The following is a 24,336-nucleotide window of genomic DNA, read 5'->3' on the forward strand; positions in this document are numbered from 1 at the left end:
TTTGTTTGTGAAGAGCCGACTTCTCTAGCATTTCCCTAATAAAATAGAGGTCATTGTGAAAACAAAAAAAGCACATCCAACACACCAACTTCTATCCTAGACCCAGTTATCTTTTTCTAAAATATTTCCTAAATGCCAGTTTGCGATCTCTTTATCAACTGATTGGACGAAAATGACGTCACCCACTATTCCCCGCCCCCTTGTATATAAACTGTGGGTGTTTCCTTGAGCTGGGATGTCCAGTTCATTTAAGGAGGTCGGTTCGTTCGAACGATTAATTTCAGTGAACCGAATCGAATCTAAATTGTTTGCCAGAAGTCCACGAGCAGCAATTTTGCTTTTCATTGTTTTTGGACATACATTTAATATTTGGCTGTTATCACCATGTTTTCCATTGAATTATTATCGATATGGATATATAAGCTAATGTATTCGCTCGTATTCTGTACCCTGTAAATGTACGCGTACAAAATTAATTCGCTCTAACTATCATTGTTTAACACCCTTACATCTTTAAATATAATAATAATAATGTGTCAAATATGTTGTTCACTGAGATCAGTGATGTTGTTGCTCCATTTTCTCCCTCACGTCATGTTCTCTGCAAAAGATCCAGAGAGAATCGGTTCGACCGAATCGTCAGAGAGAACCGAGTCAAACGGTCCATCCGCTCGCGACTCCGTGTAAACTTTGCATCATGGCGTCGGAGCACAGCGGCGAGTTGGCAAGCATGGAGAGCTCCAGCCGAAGCGCTCGAGCCGGCTTCTGCAGCGACAAGTACTCTCTGCTGGTCGTTGTGGGACAGCCCGGTCCGGCCCGGTTTGTGGATTTACTGGTGTCAGAGATTGACAGAGGTAAAGTCTTACTGTAGGACGATGATAGAGCGCGCTCTCGCCCATCACGCTCCGAGCTGACGTCACGAAGAGAATAACCGCGTGAAACAATGTAACAAATTAATTCGATAAATGACGACAGTCTCTTTTTGTCGCTCATGTGTCTAGAGCTTTATTATTATTATTATTGTTGTTGTTATTATTAATATTATTATTATTGTTTGCACAGATATGTTTAAATATAAAGAATAAGAGCCATAGTTGTTTTTAATTTAAAGTGTATATTACTAGTTTAGATGTATTTTAACTTTAAGTACTGTATTGCTTATAGTCAGACATTAAAACCTGAGTGATGTTGATGAGTAGATGAGTTGTCGAATTACCATTGAAAGTCTCTTGAAAGCTGTCACATGGCAGGAATGTAACCAAATATCAACTCCAGAGAGTCACTTTTTTGTTCATGTGACCTTGGCCTCGTTTTCATTTTGTGAGCGGAGTAGGAACTGGAATGAGATGAATGCTCACAGAGGGCTCATGCACATATTAACTGTTGAGCAGGGCTCTCCGCTTCCAGGCAAGGCGTTAAACCAGATTAGGGTCATAAATCAGCACGAGAAGTTTGACTCTGAAGGTGGTCGGTGCCAGAGAGACGACAGAGTCTACCATCCGTGTCCGTTCAGAGCTTCGCCTCTGTTTGCAAAGAGAGATGTTTCCTGTAATCTCTGAGGTGTAAATTATGTTATTGTTTTTCAGTGTTTCATGGTTTTTCTGTGAATTGTTCCTGTAAAAAGTGTTCCTGTAGCTCAAGTGGTAGAGCATTGCGTTAACAAGTGCAAGGTTGGGGGTTTGATTCCTCGGGAACACATGATAGGTAAAAATTGACAGCCTAAATGCACTGTAAATCGCTTTGGATGAAAGCGTCTGCTAAATGCATATAAATTTAATTACAATTCTGTGAGAGATTCTTGGCCCCTGGATCCCAAAGCACACAAACAGAGCCAGCCTGCTCAACAGATCATCAATAATGCAGCTCACTTACTTCAGCATGGTTGAGCCAACGTGACTTCCCTGTTCAGACGGTCTAAACGCAATCCTCCAATCTGAACACTCCCTCTTATGAAAGAAAGATCAGCACATTCATATAGCAGCTGGTGTGCGTCACGGGCTTGTTTTCTCTGTTGAATGTCCCTGAAAAGTGAAGCAGCTCTTTTGCAGTTATATATAGCCAGTCTTGTGTTTGCAGACTGTCCTTCCTCATTGTGCTGGATGCTTCAAAGTTGTGTGGGACATCTAATTGCCTGGTCTTCCACCCCTTGGCTTTTAGAGGGGGTTTATAGACTTTTACACCGTCAGACTTGAGACCAGGCTGGGTAGAGATGATTGTTGGTGTGCTGCTGGGATTACTGTAGTTATTTTTCTCTTATCATCCGCTTAATCATCGGTCTCTTCCTCTGTGGTTATACACAAGTGTCGTGTGACTGACACACACACACACACACACACACACATCCTCTTTGTGACTGTGGCCAGTGTTTCCTTCTCTTCCAGGTCAGACGCTGCAGCATCCACCTCACTAGTCTGACAGGAAGAAGCTTTCTTCTTTAAATGCTGTCAGCAACTTTAAATAGGAAGGAATTCTTGTTGTTTTTATCTTTTCGGGCATTGTTGAGCCCTACTGAAAGTGTGACCACAATTGGTTTGTAAATCACGAAAACTGTCTGCACCACATTCCTTAAAACGCGTTCAGCTCCCGCACTTCTTTATCCTTCTGAAACACACCACAGTGTGCAAACGTAAGTGTGCAGCGTTTGTTCAACAGGCATGAATGACGACGTGTGTTGTGTGGCTTCTTGAGAAGCGCCCTACCAATATGCTAGCAACCACAGAAAAAAAAAGCTACTTAGAAACAGGCTACTTTGTAATTTGAAGTTGTTAAGATGCGCTCACGTTCACCATTGTTTGGCATATTCTCACAGCGAATTCCAGTTATTTCAGTAGGAATCCGTGCGATTGGGAATTTCACATTGATTGCGTAATATGTCCCCACGCGGGTTGAGTTGGTCAAACGAATTCACCATGTTGACCAACAGAAAGCTGTTTGGTTTGAAAGTGCATGAGAACAGACCTTTTTTGGAAATAGTACTTGTCTTCCCAAGTAGCTACTAAGGATACGTTTACGCGACAACAATTGTACTAGAAACAGAAATGGGTTTTATTGAAATTTATTAAAAAATTTGTGTACAGATGAGAACATTGTCTAAGCGATTCCCTAAAACAACTAAAAACGCTGTATTATTCATGTCAGGCCAGTAGGTGGCGATGTCACTATAGAGTAACACCATGCGTCTGCACGCAAAGCTACAGAGTGAACCCGAAATATGCATGGTTCACGGGTTTAACAAATTCACGTTTTTATAGTCTACAAGGAGACGATAATGGTATAATTTTCAAAAACTCGCACTTTGAAACCCATTTAAACCCGTTAATTTAAAGCTAATTAGCTAATTTAAAGGGCAATATATTTTAACATATATTGGACTATAAATGTATGTAATAAATAGTATTAAACCGCTTTATTTTTTCTTTATTTTAATTTAATTTTTATTTACTATTTACTGTTGTTGTTTTTTTAAATAAAAGGACTTGAGGCAGACATCATTACGCTTGAACAGATAACTTAAATACTAAATACAACAATTAAACTAGAAAACACACCATGTATAAAATCACAACTTAAATATTTCAATGGGGAAATCATGTCATGATCAAATCATGAATTCATGTGATCTTCTAAAATAAACTGAACTTCTGATTGCGACACCTGAGAGAGACATTCCATGAGATCGTGATCATTTCCTGAGCTTCCGTGGTTCACGTGTGTGTTTTGTCACACTATATCATTAGTCAGAGGCTTGTTACTCAGCTGCTCTACTGGAAAACACAAAGACTACTGTCAAAGCATACTGCTGCCTTCCACTACTGCTTAAAATTTTAGTTTGGGCAGTATACGAGGAAAAAATGCTTCCATTGCAGTAGTAGGGTTCTTTTAAAGTGAGTCAGAGGTAGAAAGAGGTCATCTTATTTTGGGGAAAAAAAGAAGCTTTTTCCAGTTTGCTGTTGAATTGAGTATAACTTCTCCTGCTCTCTCTCTCTTTATTTCTGTCCAGAGAGCAAGAACTCAAACCAAGTTTGACTCTGACCTCTTGCTTGGTTGTAAAATATGTATCTAAAGAAAAACTGTTCTTGATCTCATGTTTTCACAAAAACCCTGAAAGCTTCAGTTCACCTACGCATTTCTTTAACCAAAGACACAGCATAAACATCTGACCAGGTGGTTCATAAATGCAGTCAGTGTGTCTAGAAAGTGCACAAAGTCAGTTTGTTCAGTGGACAGTGATAATTGAGTTGTGCTTGTCATGACTGCAGTCTGACTGGAGCGGATTCATTTCTGTGTAGGTATTCGCTCCTGGGACATCGACTTGACCGCCTGCAATATAGACCAACAGCTGAAACTCTTTATTTCAAGACACTCGGCGTCCTTCTCTGAAGACCTCAAAGGTAAGAATCAAACAATCTATCCATCCTTTACCCTTGTCTGTTTTTTGCATTTTGTATTGGATTCATTAAAACTATAAGCCCAGAGTCTTATATGGAGGCCCTGAAGGGACATAGTGATGGGGAAGAATATGAGATGATGAAATTATAGTCTACGTTTTGTTTCATTAAGAAATGGTGAGTTTGCTAGCAAAACCTTTGCATTCTTTGAGAGTGAACACAAACGTTTCTTGAGTTCATGCAAAGGTTTTGCAAGCAGATGCAAAGTTTTCAGAGAAACGTAAGGATAGTTGTGCAAATTTAATGCAAGTTTAGTTTTTTGCAAATGCTAAGTTTTTTAGGGGAACACACAAGTTTTTGCGAGTGAACAAAGTTTTTTTGGGGAGAATGCAAAGTCTTGCAGGGAAATGCAAAAGTTTAAAGTTAAAGCCTAAGTTTTGCAAGAGTGATATATAGAAATATTTCTAAATCTGATTTTAATGAATGTAATTGTTCCTCACATAGTACTTTACTCTTGGTCGAGAGTCAAGGAGTTAATAAAGTTTGTGAAGAGTGATTCCATGTGTGCAGACTATATGCTGGCCTGAAACTTTATATCATGAATCAGCAAAGAAATGGGAAAACAAACATGTCCTTCATGGGAAAGGGAAAGTCCCTTCAGGTCAGTCTGCAGGCTGGAGCGGAGCAGAAAAGACCAACAGCTGATGGAGCAGCTGACGTTCTCCAGGCCTGAATCATCTTTACCACTTTATATTAAACCTGTGCTGTCCAGAGGAATCTTCTTTGGCCCTGAATCAGTTCTGTCAGAGGCGTGGAGATGTGATTGTGCATCAGTGATGTATTGATGCTGTGTGTGAGTGATCATTGACTGACTTCACCAAGGGAGACACCACTGAAATCTCTTACTTATTATTGAGGGTATTTAATGAGGGTTAAATCAGCAGGGTTTTTTTTTTTAGCATCCTTCTGCTGCCATCCTGGCTGTGAGTAATTAACAGCTGATTATTGTTTCAAAGTGGCTCTGTTCTGGCTAGATACTGTGTTGAGCTGGTTACAGTTAATGTGTTTATGTGGTTTAAGGTTCAAAAACATATCATTTTCCACATAACGTACATTATTGTTTCTCATCTATACCCTCCTTTCTGAAACACATCGATTTTTGAAATATTTGGGTTGAAGTGTTCTGGATATAAAAGTGTAAATAATATTTAGTTAGTCTAAATTGAATGAAGGCCCAAATAAAGGCAAGAAGTCCCGTTTTTCTGTGAAATTGTGAAATCTCAAGGCTGACCTGTGAAGCCTGATTCAGAAAAAATTAATTACAAATTGAAAAATATTTGTTTTCAAAAGACTTTCGAGCTCAAAAATGACTGGATTTAATAATTCTGATGATTCTTTGATCAAGTGAACTCACTTTGTTCATAAGACAAAATGTAGTTCAAGGTGAAGATATTTTAGGAACACTGTACAATAAGATTCACTTTGTGGATGTTAGTAGATTTAGAAGCATTTATTAATCTAAATATGTTACTTTATAAATATAGTGTTGTTCATTTTTAATGCGTTCATAATACAGTGCATTAACAAATGTTAATGTATCATTTAAAATCATGGAAATAAATTGTTTTATAACATGCAGAAAATAACATTAAACTAAGATTAATAATATAGTTCATTTTAACTAATGCATTAACTAATGTCAGATATTTTAATTGCAAATGGTAGGGGGGGAAAAAGTAGTTTTTAACCATGTTTCATTGTATATTACTATTTACTAAGTGTGCATTTAATTCGATACAGAATGATAGTGAATATAATTCTAGCAGAATCGACCACAGAATGATAAAGTGTTATGTAAAATAAGACTGAGATGAGATTAGTTCATATCTCGTACCCTGTAACAGTGCTTGTGAAAGTCTTCCCCTCGAGCTCAAACCGTTCTTCATGAGCGTCCCGTCATAGACCAGGACAACACTGCCTTTCACTGCTGCACTCATGTTTCTGTGTGTTGTTTAAGAATTGATGTGTGTGCTTTTTCAATCACAGGGAGCTCAAACTGTCAGTGTTTGATTTGCTGTGTACAATGAAGGCACTGTGCTGAAGCAGCAGGATCAGTGATGATTGGGGAAAAGTTCAAAAAGCTATCAGCTTTGCACACAGGGAAACATGGAAATCAACCATAAAATTTACGCAAATTGTATATGTGACATTTACAATATAACGCAGAATGTCATGACATTTTGACAGTTTTTGAATTTATAAATCAAAAGGTATGTACATTTGAGAGTCATATGGATTAGTTGGATATTGAAAAATGCTTAAAAGACTTAAAAACTTCATATATATAAAGAAACTCAATGGTCTTCACGTCAAAATAAAAGTTTGGTTTAACTTGAAGAAATCATGACAGAGATATTACTACTACAAAGCAGAATGTACTTTTCAAAATAATAATAATGCAATTATTCTTTTTTTTTATTTTATTATTTTTTTTTTTATGGACTACCATAAAGCTTTTCTTCCATGTTTTAATTTCAACATAACCTCTGTTGTCCAGCACTTTGTTAAATAATAAAAGGAATCGTTCATTTTTTCACTTGGTTAGATTTTAAAATATTAATTAAGTTGATAATGTTTTAAGCCTTAATTTAATTACTATAAGTATTTCAGAATGTAAAAGTTTATAAATGAAAAATAAATTCATAGGGCCTTATTGTTGTAGAAAAATAATTGTTAAACTGATATATTATGCATTCAACTGATAAGAAATGATTTTTGGTTTACTGCATTTTTTTACTAAAATTGTACAATTATGCCATTAGATCGTAAACTATTAAAATGTAAATAGAAAAAAATGCAATTTAGTTGAGGAAAATCAAATGAAAAATAAAAAGAAAAGATTCAAAGGGCCCTACCACCATCACGACCATGTCTAGTCTTTACCCCGTCACTGTGCCTGTCTTTAACCTCAGCTCTCTTGCCATCTGTGGATCCGTGTTTTCATGTAGGCTTGTTTTCTGCTGAATGTGACAGGTATAGTGACCCAGTCCTTTCCAGGCTGACTAATCTTTGAGCAGCTGTTCAGGAATGTCAGGAGCAGATCGCTCTGATCACACTGATGCTGTCCGTTCGACAGATGATGGAGTCTGTGTACGTTTTGTGAGTAGTGAGCTTTTTTTGCTCAAGCTCCAAAGATGCTAAATGTATCCATCTTAAACTAGAGAAAAGATCCATCTCTGTTCCAGCAGACCTGAAGCAGCCTTTAACTGAACTCTCGTCCAGTTTGAAAAGGCTGCCGTTATATAATTCCATTTGGTGTAGTTTGACAACATTCAGGGCCTTGTGATCTCCATTTTGTGGAAAATCTGACAAATAAAAATGGAATTAGTTGTAGAATGTTGAATTTCACAGATTTGTGAAATTCCTTTGAAGTGAGATGCTTATTTAACCTGTCAAATACACACAAACTCACAGGGCTTTAGAAATAAATAGGTATTAAAATCTTTAATTTTTAATTTTAAATCTTTAAAATAAAAGGTCAAATTCAAGAACAATAGAACATAATAGTAATATAATAATATGTATTTTTGGTAAAATTTATGTTATTAATTCACTTTATTTGACACCCTTTTTGACTAAGCATAAATATACAATAACTGGAAATCTTAATGGAACTTGTGAAAAATTAAACTGATTTCTTGTGTCTTTTTTATTTTGCAAATTTGTTTGTTTGGACAGTCCATTAAAAGAGCACTATTAAGGGATGATAATTTTTGTATTTCGTTGTTGAGTTGAAAAAAAAAAACAAGTATGTTGATTCTGTGTGTAGTTTTAGTTTTAGTGATATACATGTTTAAGTGTAATGCTGTCAAGCAAATAGAGATCTGCTTTTGTGCAAGAAAGAAGCATAAATTCTAAGAATTTTTAAAAACATATCAATATCCCTCTTCATATAGTTGCTGTGTAATTAGATAGTTTTGCTAGTAACCCATAGTTTTAGTTGAACTACTGCCAAGGTAGAGATTCAGCTGAATATCCCAGCGCTTCACAGAGCAGGCTGTGATCTGTTTGTCAGAGCAGCTGGTCCCAGCAGAATGTCCTGAACGCTGCAGATACTGTAGATCAGATTAAACCCCTCGCCCCTATTTACACTAATGGCAGAGAACAGGACCAGCCGGGTGCGTGTTTGTACAAGAGCCTGCAATACATTTGACAGTGTCCCATACACAACATGAATAGTGCACTGTTATTCCCATATGTTTCTGTAATGGTTCTCATGTATCTGTTCTGAAGAGCTGTTGCTGGTCCAGATGTGATGGTCTGTGCTTCAGTTGTCTGTAATGGCTGGTAGAGAAAGGGCTTCCACACACATAATTACTGCTCGATAAGATCAGAGTCATGGTGGAGGGACGCAGGAAAGCTTCATTGGAGTGGTATTATGCTGGTGGTACACAACAACAGTGCTGAGATTCGATTTCTGCAGGTTCTGTTTTCATGGCATTGTTTTCTAGCTGAATTGTATTTGCTTTGGCACTATGCACTAGTGGTGCTCAGTAAGGCTAAAAAACACAATATTTTCCATATAATGTACATTATAGTTTCTCCTCTATGCCCTACCTTTCTGAAACTCACCGATTTTTACAAAGCTCATTATTTTAAATAAGTGAGGTTTGCTCTGATCGGACAGCTATCCAGTGCTGTTCGTGCACATCCCATCATCGGTTCAGTTCAGTCAATGTACTGTTAGGAGTAACTGAATAACTTGGGAGATTGGTTTATTTTGCGTCAGAGGAGTGTAAGGCACGTTTATAAACCGAATAACTGAAATAATCTGTGGATTAGTGCGTATTTCAAACTATTCAGTTTGATTTGGTGAACTGGTTTGAGTTTGAAGATCAGGTTAAATAGAAAGATTAATTCGCTATCCGGACATCACTAGATGAGACAAAACCAATAAAACCCATTACAAAAAGGCAGTCCCCTCAGGAACGAGCCGTGTTGCACCTGCTCACCCTGAGACAGAAACCTCTGCATACCACTCCTCCCGCCTGCCCAAACCCAACCACCCCAGTAGCCTCACATGCTCAGCTAGCTCCCTCAGCCTGTCAGTGCTACAGCCAGTGGTGATGTCTAGGCCGCTGCTTTCAGCAATGCTAGTGCCGCCATCCATGATCCTGCCCTCTCCTCCTGATAACCCTCCATCACCAGCCCCCAGCTATAGTAACATGGATATGGCAGTACCTCCAGATTTCTCTGCACCCATTCTCCCCAGATTTCCCTCTAGAGCACTTCCCTGAACCTCCTTCACCCCTAAGTCTCCTGTGTCTCCGCTGGTTCCGCCCAGCCTAAGCCCAAGATGGGCTCCCGATCCCCAGTTCGGCACAGAAGAGGCTCCCGAGGATCGAGTCTCCCGATCCTCTATCAAGCCCAGGTAGGGCTCCTGATCCAGATCCAGCCGTAGAGGCTGAAGCAGGCGTTGAGTCAACGGCCTCTGAGGCAACTCCGCCATGTCCTCCCAAGTGTCCAGAGAAGTGTCCAGATCTGCCAATGCCACCCGAGTCCCCAGATCCACCCTGGAGGTCCTCCTCAACTCCACCCTGTTCCTGTCCTGCACCAACCTCCAGGGCGCCCACCCCCATTCCCAGGTGTTACGGCTCTGGACGAGCCTTCCGGGAGGGGGCAGAAATGTCACAGTCATATACTCCGGTTCTCTTGTTCCTTTAGTTTTTCTTATTTGGTCATTTCACTTTTCTTTTTTAGTTAATTGATTACTCCCACCCGTTTCTGTTCTTCTAATTACTTTCCTTGTGTTTATAAACACTGTCTGTTAAGTTCTTGTTGTCGTTCCTTAAAGTATTGTAGCGTAAAGTAAAGCTAAGTTCTGTATGTGTTTGTTCTTCGCCCTTGTTATCATTTAAACCTACTTCTTTTGGAATTTTCTTCTGGCACCCTTCATTTGACAACACGAGCTGTTATACTTAGTTTGTGGAGCGTTTCTCCACATGGTATTTTACCACCGTAAATCTTGTCTTTTCATGGAAAATGTAATCAAAATATGTACAATTTTAGATGTCCTTAAGACAGTGGTACTAGCTACGATATAATTTTCTGTATTGCTTTGTGTTTCTTTGATTCTTAAAATAGTTAGTGTCATATCCTGTATGAACAGATGCATATATGTTGTCTGGTTAATGTGACTATTATTGCTTTTGTGTCCTTTAACGTTTAATTTAAAGGTCCCACTGCCATAATCTGTACAGCTTCACTCTAATATGTTAGTCTGTAGCCCTACATATTGTTTCTCAACTTATCTGTGACTACTAGAGACTGTAAAGATGTTGTCATAGAGCTGCGCCTGCATACAGGAAGGAAAGCGATGCTTCCTACCATGTGTTTTCAACTAGTCATGGTGCAGAGAAGAGCTAGAATTATCTGCAGTTCACGTTTACTCATTGTTTGTGGAAAAGACAGGAACAATGTCATGCAGCCAAAAATCCATTTTGTTACCTCTGTACTTCCTAATCAACTGCATATAAATACAATTGTTTTCATCATTGATGATTGTTTGAGGAAGTAAAATAAAACCTTTTTACTATAGCAATATACCATTACCCACATGATGCAGCATACTGCGATTCATAAATGCTGGCTGGCTTGTGGTCCTTGCACCATTCGGGCCATTAACTCCAGGTTCTATAGTATGCTCCATATATCCAGTAAATGGTACATAACTTCACAGCAGGCATCATTGTGAACACAAACTCTGTCCTTGCTGCATGTTTATGTTGAATTTCTATGTTTGCATCTTTTGTTTGATTTGTTGCATTTTGCACCTTTAATTGAAAGGCACATTAGAAAGTTAGCATGAAAAGCAAATGTGGGGGGGGGGGTTTCCTGTTTGCTGCCATGTTTGTTCTCTACCCACTGTATGCAGCTTTTACATACTAAAACTTAAAATAATAACTGTTTATGGTCATACACACACTTTTTAATAGACCACACTCTATGTCCCTATCCACAGGACAGAAGACCCTGCAGCACAGTGGGGATGTGCTTGAGACCAAAGTGATAGTCAACCCATCTCATGATTTGGTTTGTTCAGAGGTGAGTGTTGAAGTGCTTTGTGTAGTTTGCAGTTTACATTTATGCATTGAGCAGACAACTTTTTGAATTCCTATTATGAATGGAATTTGCCTGTGTAATTTCACAGAGCAACGGTAAATTGTTACTGCACCTTTAGACTAGTTTTGCAAATTGGAAGACTAGAAAGGATTCACAAGTATTATAGTTTTATGTTAATAAATTAAGCCTTATCAGAGCTTAAAATATTTATAAAGTTAATTAAAAAAAATGTTTTTTGTTTTCACTTTTTCTATAGTCTTGTCCCGTTTTAGTTTGCACTCTTCTAAACGATGTTTTAAACTATGTTTTGCTTAGCTTTCCTTGCACCCAACCCTAAATCAAAGTGAAATTAACATTTGCGTTTATGATGTAATTTCAATACCTTGATTCCCTTTTGTTTAAACTGTTAAATATTGGTTTTGCTGTATGATTACACACACATGCAGTTCCTTCACTGTTCTCTGCCCACTGCAGTTCTTCTCTAATAAATGTATGAAAGCTATTTGACTGGTATTTACTCAGCGTTAGACCGTGTAAATACAGGAAAATGTTGACACATTCCTTGAAGTACCTTGCTCGGTTATATTTGCTCTTGATATTTATTCGCTGTCCAGAGCAGCAACCAAGTGTTCTCTTTTAAATGTTCTTAAAATGTTGTTTTGTATCTCAATTTGTGTTCTAAATACTGTTTGTACAGTTTATTATGAGCTATCTTACAAAATTTAACTGAAAAAGTCAAAGAACATTTCAATGCTCATCTTTATTTTTATAGGTTCGTCGGCTCATTTCCGATACGTCTCTTCACAAGCTGCTAATTCTTGCTGGCCGATGTGTTGAAGACATTGGAGACCTTGTGTTACAAATAGGGTCTTTTTCATTAAATGACTTTATCCACATATTTACAGATGAAGAGGTCAGTCAAACATGTCAAACAAGTTGGTTATTTTGTAATTTTACTATTTAAATAGTCAAAAACAACTAATTTATATTAATATTCTAATGTAATTGTTTTGTTCTCAAAACAGATTGGAGATCTTCTCACCTCTGCAGACCCTTCTCAGAAAGCCAGCCTAACTCTGATCTGTCCCGAATCTGGGATGTGGAAATGTTCTCAGTTAGAAAAACATAATTTGCAAGATTATATTGAAATTAAAACCAACCCTCCGTTAGTGCTCCCAGAAATGGAGGGCCTTCAGGAGTTTACAGAGTATTTGTCAGAGTCTCTTGAACCTCAGCTGCCTTTTGACTTGCTTGAGGCACCTAGTACAGTTGGCTTCCTAAAACTGTCCCGTCCCTGCTGCTATGTGTTTCCTGGAGGAAGAGGTGGCTGTGCCTTCTTTGCTGTGAATGGTTTCAATGTCTTAGTCAATGGGGGGTCTGATACTCGGTCTTGTTTTTGGAAACTGGTGAGACATCTAGACCGAGTGGACTCAGTATTGCTCACCCATGTCGGTGTGGATAATCTACCTGGTATAAACAGCCTACTTCACAGAAAAGTGGCTGAACAACAAGAAGAGGAGTCCGCTGGATCACAGAGCAATGAAGACTGGCAGAGGAATCGGATATCTCCTGAAATAGGGGTTGTATTTTTCAATGCTTCACAAAGACTTAAAACATTACAGAGTGACTCCAGGGTCCTTCGAAATTTTGATCAGGGTTCCCTAACATTACAACATTTAGAAAGCTTGTCAATTTTTCCGAAACGGCTCAGTCGCTCTGCTGGGCCAGCTGTCGAGCCGGTAACTCTTTTCCAGAAGATGGGTGTAGGTCGACTAGATCTTTATGTACTCAATCCAGTCAAAGGTAGCAAAGAACTAGAGGCTTTCCTGCAGACTTGGCCTGCTGGCACTCAGAATATAAAGACCTCAGAAATCCCTCTAGAGTGTATGGTGTCCATTTGTGCACTGTTGGTATGGCATCCAGCTAATCCTCAAGAAAAGATCATTCGTGTTCTGTTTCCTGGGTGCACTCCAGAATCCAAGATCTTCGAGGGTTTGGGGAAATTAAAGCATCTAGAGTTCCTCAAACACCCGGTAGTTAGTTTGAAAGACCTTGAGGCATCAAAACTGGATAAACAGCCAAAGCGTGCTGAAAGCAAGGAAAGCCTTAAGAGTATTTCCAAAGAGTCTCGATCTGGTAGTGCTTCACTCAAAGACAAGGTAAGCAAAGTAGATTTGAAAAGGCAAGACACTAAGACAAAGATTAAACCCACTAATGACACGGTTTCAAAAGAAGGGAAAGAGGGTGAGGAAAAAGCAAAGCCAAAAGATGATGGGAAAGAAAGAACTTCTAAGCCTGAAAAGCAAGTGGCTATGAAAGAACCTGCTAAAGATGAGAAAAAGGAAGTTAGGAAGAAAGAGGAAAGGCCACCATCAAGTATAGCAAAGAAAGATGAGAATGTAGAGAAAAAGAAAGAACCCTTGAAAAAAGATCTTGGTGCAAAGCCCAAGAAAGATATTAAACCTGATTTGAAAAAGGAGATTAAGAAAGAGGTCAAACCAGAAGACAAAAAAACTACCAAAACTCTTGGCAAGGATGTTAAGAAAGCCACTGGAAATTTGCCAGGCAATGTAGAGGCAAGAAAGACAGTGGGCAAGATTGGCTCACTAAAGAAAGATTTGATGCTCCCTAAAAAGGATCCTTTGACCAAAGGGAAGCCAAAGCCAGACAAAAAGGAGCCTGACAAACCCTCAAGTGCAGTCCAGTCAAAGACCTCTACACCTGAGGACATTACTGCCCAGTTGGAAAAGTTGGGGATGGAGAATGAACATGGGCCATTGGAGGATGTTGAAGGCAACCATGTGAGCTCAAGAACACAATGTACCTCTGAGAACAATGACAAGCAGGTAAATGACTCTACAACAGGTACTGATGAAAGTCCAGAGAAGTTTCGCAGTATGGATGAGGCCCCTGGCTCAAACAGTGGTATTGGACTTCCCTCCCCACTTGCAAAGTCTCTTAAGAGTGAGAAAAGTGTTAATTTTGATATGACACCAACGGAGCTTGATGGATGCCTCAAAGACAATGTCTGTACAAGCTCGGATGAAAAAACCCTTGAGTTATTTTCCCCCACAGACTCTGGGAAGAACAGTTCAGGCCATTACCCACAATCCCCTGACAATTCTTCTCGAGTCTCTGGAGAAGATTGCAAGTTAGGTCTCAGGAGCTGCAAGAACTCAATGGCAAGAAGCAATATAGAAAACGGCTCCATATCATCACAAGATAGACAATCAAGCTTTCTCTCCTCAATTTCTCTTAAAGACACTCCCAGCATCACTTCCTTTCCTGCAGAAGTTGGCTCTCCACATTCCACTGAATTAGATGATTCATTATCGGTTTCCTTCGAACAAGTGCCTGCTTGTCCTTCACAGGATGTGTTGGGCAGCTTGGCATACACTAATGGGCATTTAGCAGACCGTGACCCCAAAACAGATCTGTCTTTACCTTTAAAAACATCTCATAATAGTCACCACGCATATGATGAATCAGAGAATCACCTCTTTGGACCACAGATTGACATCCTTCCACATGATGTTGATCTATGTCTGGTTTCTCCCTGTGAGTTTAAACATTCCAAATCTCCAGAGGACCAACAGGGGCTCTCTTCGGAGGTTGCTGCCCCAAGTCCTGACCACTCTCCTGAGCCAGTTAGACAGCCCTACCAGTGCAGTAGTAGCGGTCATCAGTCTCTGGAAGGTCAGGAGACGACGTCCTCTGTCAGTGTCTCTCTCATCTCGGTTTCTGATTCTAATGTGCCACCAGCCACTGAAGAGTGTCCCTCCATTACTGAGGACTTGGACTCTGATGAGGACCCTAGTGACATCTTTCCACCACATCATCCTCATGACCATCCTAGCAGTCATTCGGTACACCACAATTCCCAGCGTGTCTCTGAAGATCCTCCACCTGCCCCAATGAAGGATTTACCACCACTGCCACCGCAGCCTGGTGCCTGCATGGCTGACCCAGAGGCTGATGGTCAGGGTAGCTCTTCCAAGAATGTAATATCAAAGACCAAAAAAACAGCACCTGTGTCCACAAAGACTTCATCTGCAAACATTGTAACACAGGGTGGAAAGACAAAGACTGGTGCTCAGGTGTCCACCAGTGGAACTATTCGACCAACATCCAGTCTGGACACCAGACCTGCATCCCGCAATGCTGTTAGCGGATCTAGACTAGTGCATTCAAAGTCCTCATCCAGTAAGTGCTCATTGTTCTTTTTTTCAGAAAAATAAACATTTTACATTTGTCGGGGATTGGTCAGGATATTCGATAGGCTTTATCAGTGATAGATTAGTGATAGATCAGATTTGATTTTTTGTGTCTTGTGATGCTCTTTTGTTTAACAAAATATCTGCATTGGTTTTAATGGCAATGATTGTGGATTGGTATGCCTATGGTAAAAAATAAAACAACGGCAACAGGGCTTGCGATACAGATGTTGTCTTACATTATCACGTTATTGCACTGGATTATTATGTCTTGAGGCATCGGGAGAAATGTACGTAGGTGGAATTTGCTGCTTTATTCAAATAAGTGTGTAGATCATAATTTGTAATTTCCAAACCACAAAACCTTATTGCTGCAAGGACATTCAGCATGTTTAAAAAAACAAAGGCATTTGATGTGTTTACATTTTAAATTGCATTAAAAAGTGAAAAAGCCATAAAAGCTATGCAAACTTCGATGAGCACAAATCTGACTGAATTGGATTTCCAGAAATGTGATTTGAATAGTATTTCAAACCACATATGAATGTAGCTTAAAATTGATTTGTAAAAATGGGAATTTCAGGTTGTTGTTGTTGTTTCTTTGCCATTCACATTTGCTTAATATGATTGGATTCCAATCGCATATGCACAAAAATTGGAACTGGACTTACAGTCTGTACAAGTCCCAAATTGGTAACACTTTATAATAACTGCACACTACTAATCATTAATTAAGCATTAGTAAACAGATAATTCATAATTTATAAAGCATTAATATACAGTAATAATCAGTTTATAAATACAGATATAAATGCTTTATTCCTGATTTAAAAGCATATCTATAATGTGTAATTTCATACTTTATTCATGATCAATTTATCATTTCTCAATGAAATATAGCATTATTTACAAACCAGTTATTTAGGAGTTGCCAGTGATTCATAAGATCACAATAAATGTATTAAATTCAGGTAGTTATAAAGCATTTAGTAGTGTCAGTTAACTATTTATGTGAGCTCATCTAAAGTGAGGACTAGTTATGCCTTGTAAAGCATTTATTAAGGATATTTAAAAGCTCAGTTATCTTCTAAACAAAAAACAGAAACAAACACAACACAGTGATACAGAACAGAAATATTAACAGCCTTTAAATCTCATTTGTAAAAGCTTTACAAGGCATAAATAGTCCTCACTTTAGATGAGCTTACAAAAATAGTTAACTAATAACTACATATGTTTTATAACTACCTGAATTAACCCTGAATTACAGTAGAAATACATGTTAATAAACCATTTATTAACACTAAAGTAACTATTACTATATGTCTGAATAAAAAGATGTATGAATGCACATTTAAATAGTTTTTAATCATTTACTTACAATTTCTAAGTGATCTTATGAACCACTGACAACTACTTAATAACTGGTGTGTAAATAATGCTATACTTAATTTAGAAATGATAAATTGATCATTAATAAAGTATGAAAAAACAATTATTAAATACATTATAGATATGCTTTTAAATCAGGTATAAAGCATTTATATCTGTGTTTATAAACTGCTTATAAATGTCTATTAATGCTTTATAAATGATGAATTAACTGTTTCCTAATGCTTAACTAATGATTAATAGCATGCAGTTATTATAAAGTGTTACCCATCTTGGGTAACGCATCAATGACTGCCTTCAGGAATTATTTTCAAGAAAATCAGTCTGGTCAATTTAAACCAGTGGCCTGAGCCCCGGGAATATATTGTCCATTTGTAACTCTGGTGTTTATTGAATATAAACCAGCTACACATAAATAACAGCGTTACATTTCATGAAGTGTTCAAAAACAGAAAAACTGAGGTCCAAAGCTTTTCATATAAATCGAAATATATGAATATAGAGGGAGGGAGACCAGTGAATGTGCTTTTGAAGTCCAAATCTGCATAATGTTATTGCTTCCCTTTGCAGGTTCTGTCAGTGCAAATTCAAGTTCAGTACCCATCTATTTGGACTTGGCATATTTGCCCTCTGGCTCAGCAGCTTCCACTGTCGATGTGGAGTTTTTCCGGCGCCTTCGTTCGTCCTGCTATATAATTAGTGGAGATGAGCCGCACAAGGAAACAGTCATGAGGTCTATTCTCAACTCTCTTCTAGAGGGCAAAGCATCCTGGCCAGATGTGCAGGTAAACCGATGTTTTATTTAAACATCACCTTTCCCAATCTCAGGGCGCTTTACATTAGGTGTACAACAGCAGAACATAACAGTAGTACACGCCCAATGCAGAACCTTCTGAGAAAGTTTTAAAGGAATAGTTCACCCCTAAATGAAAGTTCTGGTCATCTCATCATGTCAGCTCCCTGCACAGCTCGACCGTTGTTTAATAGCTTCTCTATTCACCTGCAGGTGACTTTGATCCCCACCTTTGATTCGCTGACTATGCACAGCTGGTACCAGGAGACCCACGAGCGACAGAGAGATCTAGCGATCACGGTACTTGGGAGCAACAGCACCGTAGCCATGCAGGACGAGACCTTCCCAGCATGCAAAGTGGAGTTTTAAAGACACCTGAAGAACCACACCTCTGCCTGTCACTAGAGCACTTCTGTTCACTCTCACAACATTGTCTCTCATTTTCTTCACACATTTTACCTTGAGCAGCAGAATGAAGCATGTCAGATGAATTGATCAGGACCATCTGTAATGTTAACTTCTTCGCTAGCTGCTTATTAAAATGTGGTGGATTCTGTGTGAACAGGGTTGACAGTGTTGCCATTTCTTTCTTTTTTTATGCCTATTTTTAGCAGTTTTACATTTGTTCGTGTTATTTTATTCATTGCATTTTTGTTGATTATCTAGCATGTCTCAACTGAACGATTTACCATACTTCATGGTCCTACACACACATTTTGCACAGTTTAGAAAACCATGGCAGAATAAAGATAGACATCTGGGTTACACTTGATGTCTGTATTCCAGTGTTTCACTGTACAGATCCTGCACTAAATCATGAAGTGTTTTTCTTTCTTTCCTTTCACCTTCAGCAAGTTTGTTTTCTTTTAGGGTGAAAATTAAGGCAATTAAAGTGTAATGTTTTGTTTGCCAGAACTGAACCACCTTTGTCAATAAATGAGCAGAAACTGAGCTATAGCAGCTAGATAAACACTTCATTAGATTTTCAGATTAAAACATACAGCGGAAAGTGTGGTTTCAAAATGTAAGCATGGTCAGATTATTTTAGTGCATCAAATGACTTCTGTGAACACTATGTAGCAAAGTGAGTACTTTTGTGAAAATATATATAGTAAAAGCCAAGACAACAATTTGATTTTGCATTTATTGAGAGTGGAGAATATTAGTCTATGCCTTTGTGTGTGTGTGTGTGTCTCGTTTACTTGGCCTATATGTGTACAAAGCTGAATGCCTTTTTGTTCTTGCCATCATTGACAAACACTAAAGCAGACTGTTGTTCATGACAATTAATTTGAGTTATGAATACTTTATGTTGATCACCTTGCTTTTCAGATTTTTATTGAATGTCATGAGACAAGCTCAACCAATGTGTACATTGTCACAGCAGTGGCTGCTATACTTAATAATAAACTGTTGAATTGTGATTAGGTGGAGATATTTCCATAAAAACATTTTCTTATTTGTTCGGACCGTAAAAAAAAAAAAAAAAAAAAAAAGTTAATGGAACAGTTCAAGCTTTACCTTTTCATAATTGCACTTTTATTTTATATATATATATATATATATATATATATATATATATATATATATATATATATATATTATTATTATTATTTTTATTTTTTCCTGAGCCTATATTTGTTTTTGTTTTTTCTGAGGTACAAGTACTGTTTCAGATTTTTTTTTTTTTTTTTTTTTTTTTTTTTTTACATTTTCCTTAGGAGAAGCAAGCAAAAAAACAAGCTTATGTTTCAGTACTGTATTCCAAAATGTAAGCATATTTTCTAATGTTAAATAAAATTGATAAATTAAGAATGACAGTACAGTTGTGTTGTTGTTGTCTTTCTGTAGTGATGTAAGTACTCTGAAAATGCTCAAGAAAACTGCACATTTCAAGGTCTGTGTTCATTTGTATGATGCCTACAACCATATAGATGTGAGAAAAAGAATAATAATTTGGTTAGAATCTTTTTTTAAACCCAGATAAAGACCTAAGTGAAAAGATATTTATCAAAGACCAGAAATGTGTTAGTGCAAGTTGAGGTTTCAAGTTTGTGCGAAACTGAATGAAATCTGCTCAGTACAGTTGTGTTTAATATATTATTCAGCACCTAACATATCATCTCGCGCAGTAGAATCATCTTCTGGAACAATATGCGTCTTTAGCGAAATTAGTCATACAATAAAGTCTTAAAGACATGCTATATTTTTTTCCTTAGTATTTTATTGCGTTGGTGACTAATACTGGCTTTTCCTTGTTCAATCATTATGAAATGACAGCCCTCTACTGGCCAGATGTCAAACACACACCACACAACACAATACTTTCGCTTTCTCAGTAATGAAACACTTTAGTTGCTCGGCTCTCTTTCACTTTGTTCTTGTATGTTTTAATTTCATGTGCAGACACCTAACGTTACCCGAGTCCCTATGTTCCTCAAAATACAGTAATACCACGGTAACCCTCGCTGTAACTCTGGTAATGCACCACTGAACGGTTCTGACTACTTACATCTCGACTCCCTAAAAACAACTTTACTGAGGTAAGTTATGTTAATGATAAAAAAAAAAAAAAGAAAAAAGTTCAATGTTATTTTGTTTTAATTTAAGTAACGCCTAGCCTACTTAAGTTCCTCACAAAACATCAGCTCAATCTCTGAACTATAAAAGATAAATATATATGATATATGCTTTTCATTTAATATGTCAGTGGTGAAATCTTATTGTCAGAACTCTGTCAGTTTCCGCTTTTTCTACTCCTTCAACGCTTGACTGGAACGCGCTATAATAATAATAATCATCATTTGTACAGTAACACTTCTGAACATTTATAAGATAAGTGCAACCACAGATCTTCTCGGTTCCGTTCTGTGCAGGCAGGTTTAAGAGTGTACTCACTATCTTTTGTTGCACTGACTGTGATTCCAGGCACATCTGCAGACATCCCCTTCTCTGATCAAGGATGTCATTTTTTGGTACATACATATCTTCGGACACCAAATCCAGCACCACATCTGCAGTGCCCCTTGTTTCTTCAGTCCCAGCTTCAGGCACCAAATTCACCACAGCTGCTGTACCCACGTTTGCTATCCTAGCCACATCCTCAGACACCAAATCTGATCGCGATAAGAATAAAAAACGGACAGAACCCAAGTTCTCTCTTGGAGGTATGGTATAGAATTATTTAAACAACCACTACTTTAAATAAACACTGCCCACTACATAACTATCGGTTTTTATACTTTAGCAGACTTTCCATTCTTGCTGGAAAATGACTGGAGAAGAATGAAGTGGGGTGCAGAGTAAGTAGAGCCCGCACTATGAAACAGAGTATTTCTGACATCCAGGTGCCAGTGGCCTTGACTTCAGCTGTGTGTTCAGCGTGAGAGAGACACTGATGGAGAGCGTCAGGTCGTTTCATCCGGCCGGTGAGACTGTTAGCACGGCCAGGGTTCTGCTGATCGGTCCGGTCGGAGCTGGCAAGTCCAGCTTCATCAGCTCTGTCCAGTCCGTCTTCTCTGGCCGGGTCATCAACAGGGCCATGGTGGGCTCCTCAAACTCCACCAGCTTCACCAAGAAGGTAAACGTGACTAGAACTTGCAAAAGCTTTGTGGTCAAGCTGAATCTGAGGCTGACGATCAGCATTTTTGGAAGGTCATTTCCGCTTCGTGTTTTGAGAGGTTCAAGCTATATTTTGCGGTCTATTTATGGGAAGAAGTAGTTCGTTTTGTTCTGTTTCTCAGCTTCGCTCTTACAACATCCGAGGAGCGGGAGAGAAAGCAGACGAGCCCACAGCTCTGGTGTTGTGTGACCTGATGGGTGTAGGTGAAGGAGAAGGCACTGGACTCACTCTTCACGATGCACTGTCTGTCATTAAAGGACACGCTCCAGAGGGACACCAGGTACACTTCAGCTGGATAACAGGCATACATGCATTTAAATACACAGTAAAAACAGTCTCAAAACTTCAGGATTTACAGGATAGCATTAAAAACAATGGTTACGTTTGAATTATTCTGATTGTATGAAGTCTACACCAACTATAACAATAAGGACACAGATGAACGATATTGTTGCAAACACTTTCAGAAAGATATTTTTCCAGCTGATTAGAATCCACCAACTTCTATAGAGTTTGGGGATTTAAAGTGACAGGCGACAAAAGTTGTCTTACATTGTTGTGGATGACAATATCATTTTCATTATAAATATTGTCTTCGGTGTGAAGGGCATGTATATTTTACAGTTCATGAATGTATATGTTATTAAACTGTATAATATTCATATTCCAATCTACTTTACATATTTAAATCTGCTCTGTACACAGATGGCACAAATAAAAGAGCGCATTATGACTATGAAATTTAAATTATAAGAAATATAAACTAAATTAGGGTTTTTAAACTTTTTGATGTTAGGCTCCTCAAAATATGTTGATTGCTTTGGCAAGGACTCTCTTGTTAAAATGTAAAGGCAGCTGGGAGAAAAATATAAAATGTAATAATATTACAAAAAAATAAATAAATAAAAATAAAATAATAATAAATGTTCTACATTTAAATAATTGTCTTTTATATTATCAGTTGTTAAAATAGTATCTGGAAAATATTTAGGTTTTGTTAAGTTAAAAGCTTATCTGAGATGAACACTTATTTTTTTTTATTAATATTTAGAAAATAAATTAAGAGAAAACAAAACTGCAGTGAATCTCGATTTCTGAGCAAGAAAGCAAAGGCTTATAAATTCCGTCAGTGTGAACAGAAAATACACTCAACCCAATCTGAAAACACATGAAGTAACATTAAATGTAACATAGCACATATCAGTGCCCATAACTAATAATAATACTAATAAATAAATACCAAGTAACTATTTAATTCCTGTTTCTACAGAATAAACATAAGTGTTACAAATTCTAGAGAGTAGAAATTGCATTTATTTTCTTGGGTAAATTAATGCTGTAATACTACATTTACAAAAATTTCACTAAGTTTTGAAATGTGATTTGATTTTTCGTATAATATAGTTATCAGTTAACATTTTTACCCTACCGTAGAACATGACATTCTTTTTATATTAAAATTACAAGTATTTTACACTGATCTCGTCTCATAACTCTGTTGACAGACTGTGTAGTTAACCGTACTGTTATTACTGTAAAACCTCGTCTTTACACAGTTCAGTCCTGAGCAGCCGATTGGAGCAGAGACTGCGGGCTTCGTAAGGAAACCGAGCACTAATGAGAAAGTGCACTGTGTGGTGTTCGTGGTAGACGGCTCGAGGGTCGGCTCATACGCCAAAAGCTTTGGCGCAATCTTCCAGCAGTTAAGAGAGCACATCAGCAACTTAGGTGAGCTGTGTTTGAGGAATGACTCATGCGTGCAACATTAGCTTCCAGAGAAAGCCTTCTCACAGTGGAAACGGGCTCATAATAAACACAGTGCTGTTGGCTGTTTTTGGCGTGAACGGTCTTCAGTGCTTCTTAAGTCATGGTTCATATCTTCTGAATTGCAGGGGTGCACCAGGTGGCCGTACTGACCCATGTGGACCAGGTGTGCAGCGCCAGCAGAAGTGACATCACCAGGGTTTACAGGAGCCAGGCTGTTCAGCAGGCGGTATGTGATGTGTGATGATTGGTCCTGTTCTCGTGATTCACGGCTCCTGATTCACGGTGTCTCTCCTGACCCGTCTAGATGGTGAAGGCCGGAGAGCTGCTGGGAATGGCCACGTCCTACATCGTCCCGGTGAAGAACTACTGCTCCGCGCTGGATCTGGACGAAAACACTGACATTCTCCTGCTCAAAGCCGTTGATCATATCTTACAATATGTGAATCTGTACTTTCAGGACAGCAGCGATTAAAGCATTACAGTGCAAACTCACATTTGAAAAATGCCTAAAAAAGAGTTCACCCCAGTTCTGTTCCAGTGACATGTTGAGGCCAAAGCTTGTATTTATTTGCTAAAATATTGGTGGTGATTTGAATTTTTATAAAATAGCTTTTACTTTTTATAACAGTATTTGTGATGTTAAACTCTCTCCATTAATTATCACTGAAGTTTGACTAAAGTTTTGCTATTAATACATTTCGCTATTTCTTTGCTCAAACCCACAGGAATAACGTTGTAATAATGTAATACATTCACATCGATGCAACGCTTTATTCCGCATCTGTTCTCGTTCATCAGCCATAAAAAAAATACAATAAAATTGCTATGAAAGAACGGTATTGTTTTTCTCTGTCGTTGTCCTTATAGCTGTAGTGTGAAATGTCCTATTAACCTAGAATTAGGACGATTATTAAAACGTTATAGCCTAATGATCGTCCAAAGTTGCTCAAAACACAAAAAGGTTTCTGCGTTGGCCGGGAATCGAACCCGGGTCAACTGCTTGGAAGGCAGCTATGCTCACCACTATACCACCAACGC

At 38.2% G+C, this 24,336-nt stretch overlaps 2 protein-coding genes and 1 non-coding gene across 6 annotated transcripts; 2 read left to right on the forward strand and 1 right to left on the reverse strand.

Moving 5' to 3' along the window:
* The first annotated feature begins 671 nt into the window (after nucleotides 1-671).
* LOC127943299 (microtubule-associated protein 1B) lies at nucleotides 672-19,059 on the forward strand. The gene is made up of 7 exons (XM_052539639.1): nucleotides 672-854; nucleotides 4,290-4,391; nucleotides 11,410-11,492; nucleotides 12,283-12,423; nucleotides 12,536-15,713; nucleotides 17,687-17,901; nucleotides 18,123-19,059. Exons 1-7 carry the CDS (start codon nucleotides 698-700, stop codon nucleotides 18,276-18,278), a joined length of 4,032 nt encoding a protein of 1,343 aa, XP_052395599.1. The 5' UTR covers nucleotides 672-697; the 3' UTR covers nucleotides 18,279-19,059.
* A 1,184-nt stretch (nucleotides 19,060-20,243) lies between these two features.
* LOC127943320 (interferon-induced protein 44-like) lies at nucleotides 20,244-24,132 on the forward strand. 4 transcript variants are annotated; one of them, XM_052539690.1, is made up of 8 exons: nucleotides 20,244-20,452; nucleotides 20,838-21,076; nucleotides 21,157-21,211; nucleotides 21,291-21,489; nucleotides 21,653-21,811; nucleotides 23,088-23,259; nucleotides 23,424-23,524; nucleotides 23,603-24,132. In XM_052539690.1, the coding sequence occupies exons 2-8, from the start codon at nucleotides 20,872-20,874 to the stop codon at nucleotides 23,768-23,770; spliced, it is 1,059 nt and encodes a 352-aa protein (XP_052395650.1). In that variant the 5' UTR covers nucleotides 20,244-20,452; nucleotides 20,838-20,871; the 3' UTR covers nucleotides 23,771-24,132. The 4 variants fall into 4 exon arrangements, with proteins under 4 accessions (XP_052395650.1, XP_052395651.1, XP_052395652.1 ...); XM_052539691.1 differs by having other exon boundaries at nucleotides 21,160-21,211; XM_052539692.1 differs by lacking the exon at nucleotides 21,157-21,211 and having other exon boundaries at nucleotides 21,257-21,489.
* Nucleotides 24,133-24,264: 132 nt separating this feature from the next.
* trnag-ucc (transfer RNA glycine (anticodon UCC)) lies at nucleotides 24,265-24,336 on the reverse strand. Its single transcript has one exon. It is a non-coding gene; the product is annotated as a tRNA-Gly (tRNA).

This window comes from Carassius gibelio, chromosome A22, assembly GCF_023724105.1.
Source record: "Carassius gibelio isolate Cgi1373 ecotype wild population from Czech Republic chromosome A22, carGib1.2-hapl.c, whole genome shotgun sequence".
NCBI classification, from domain to species: domain Eukaryota; kingdom Metazoa; phylum Chordata; class Actinopteri; order Cypriniformes; family Cyprinidae; genus Carassius; species Carassius gibelio.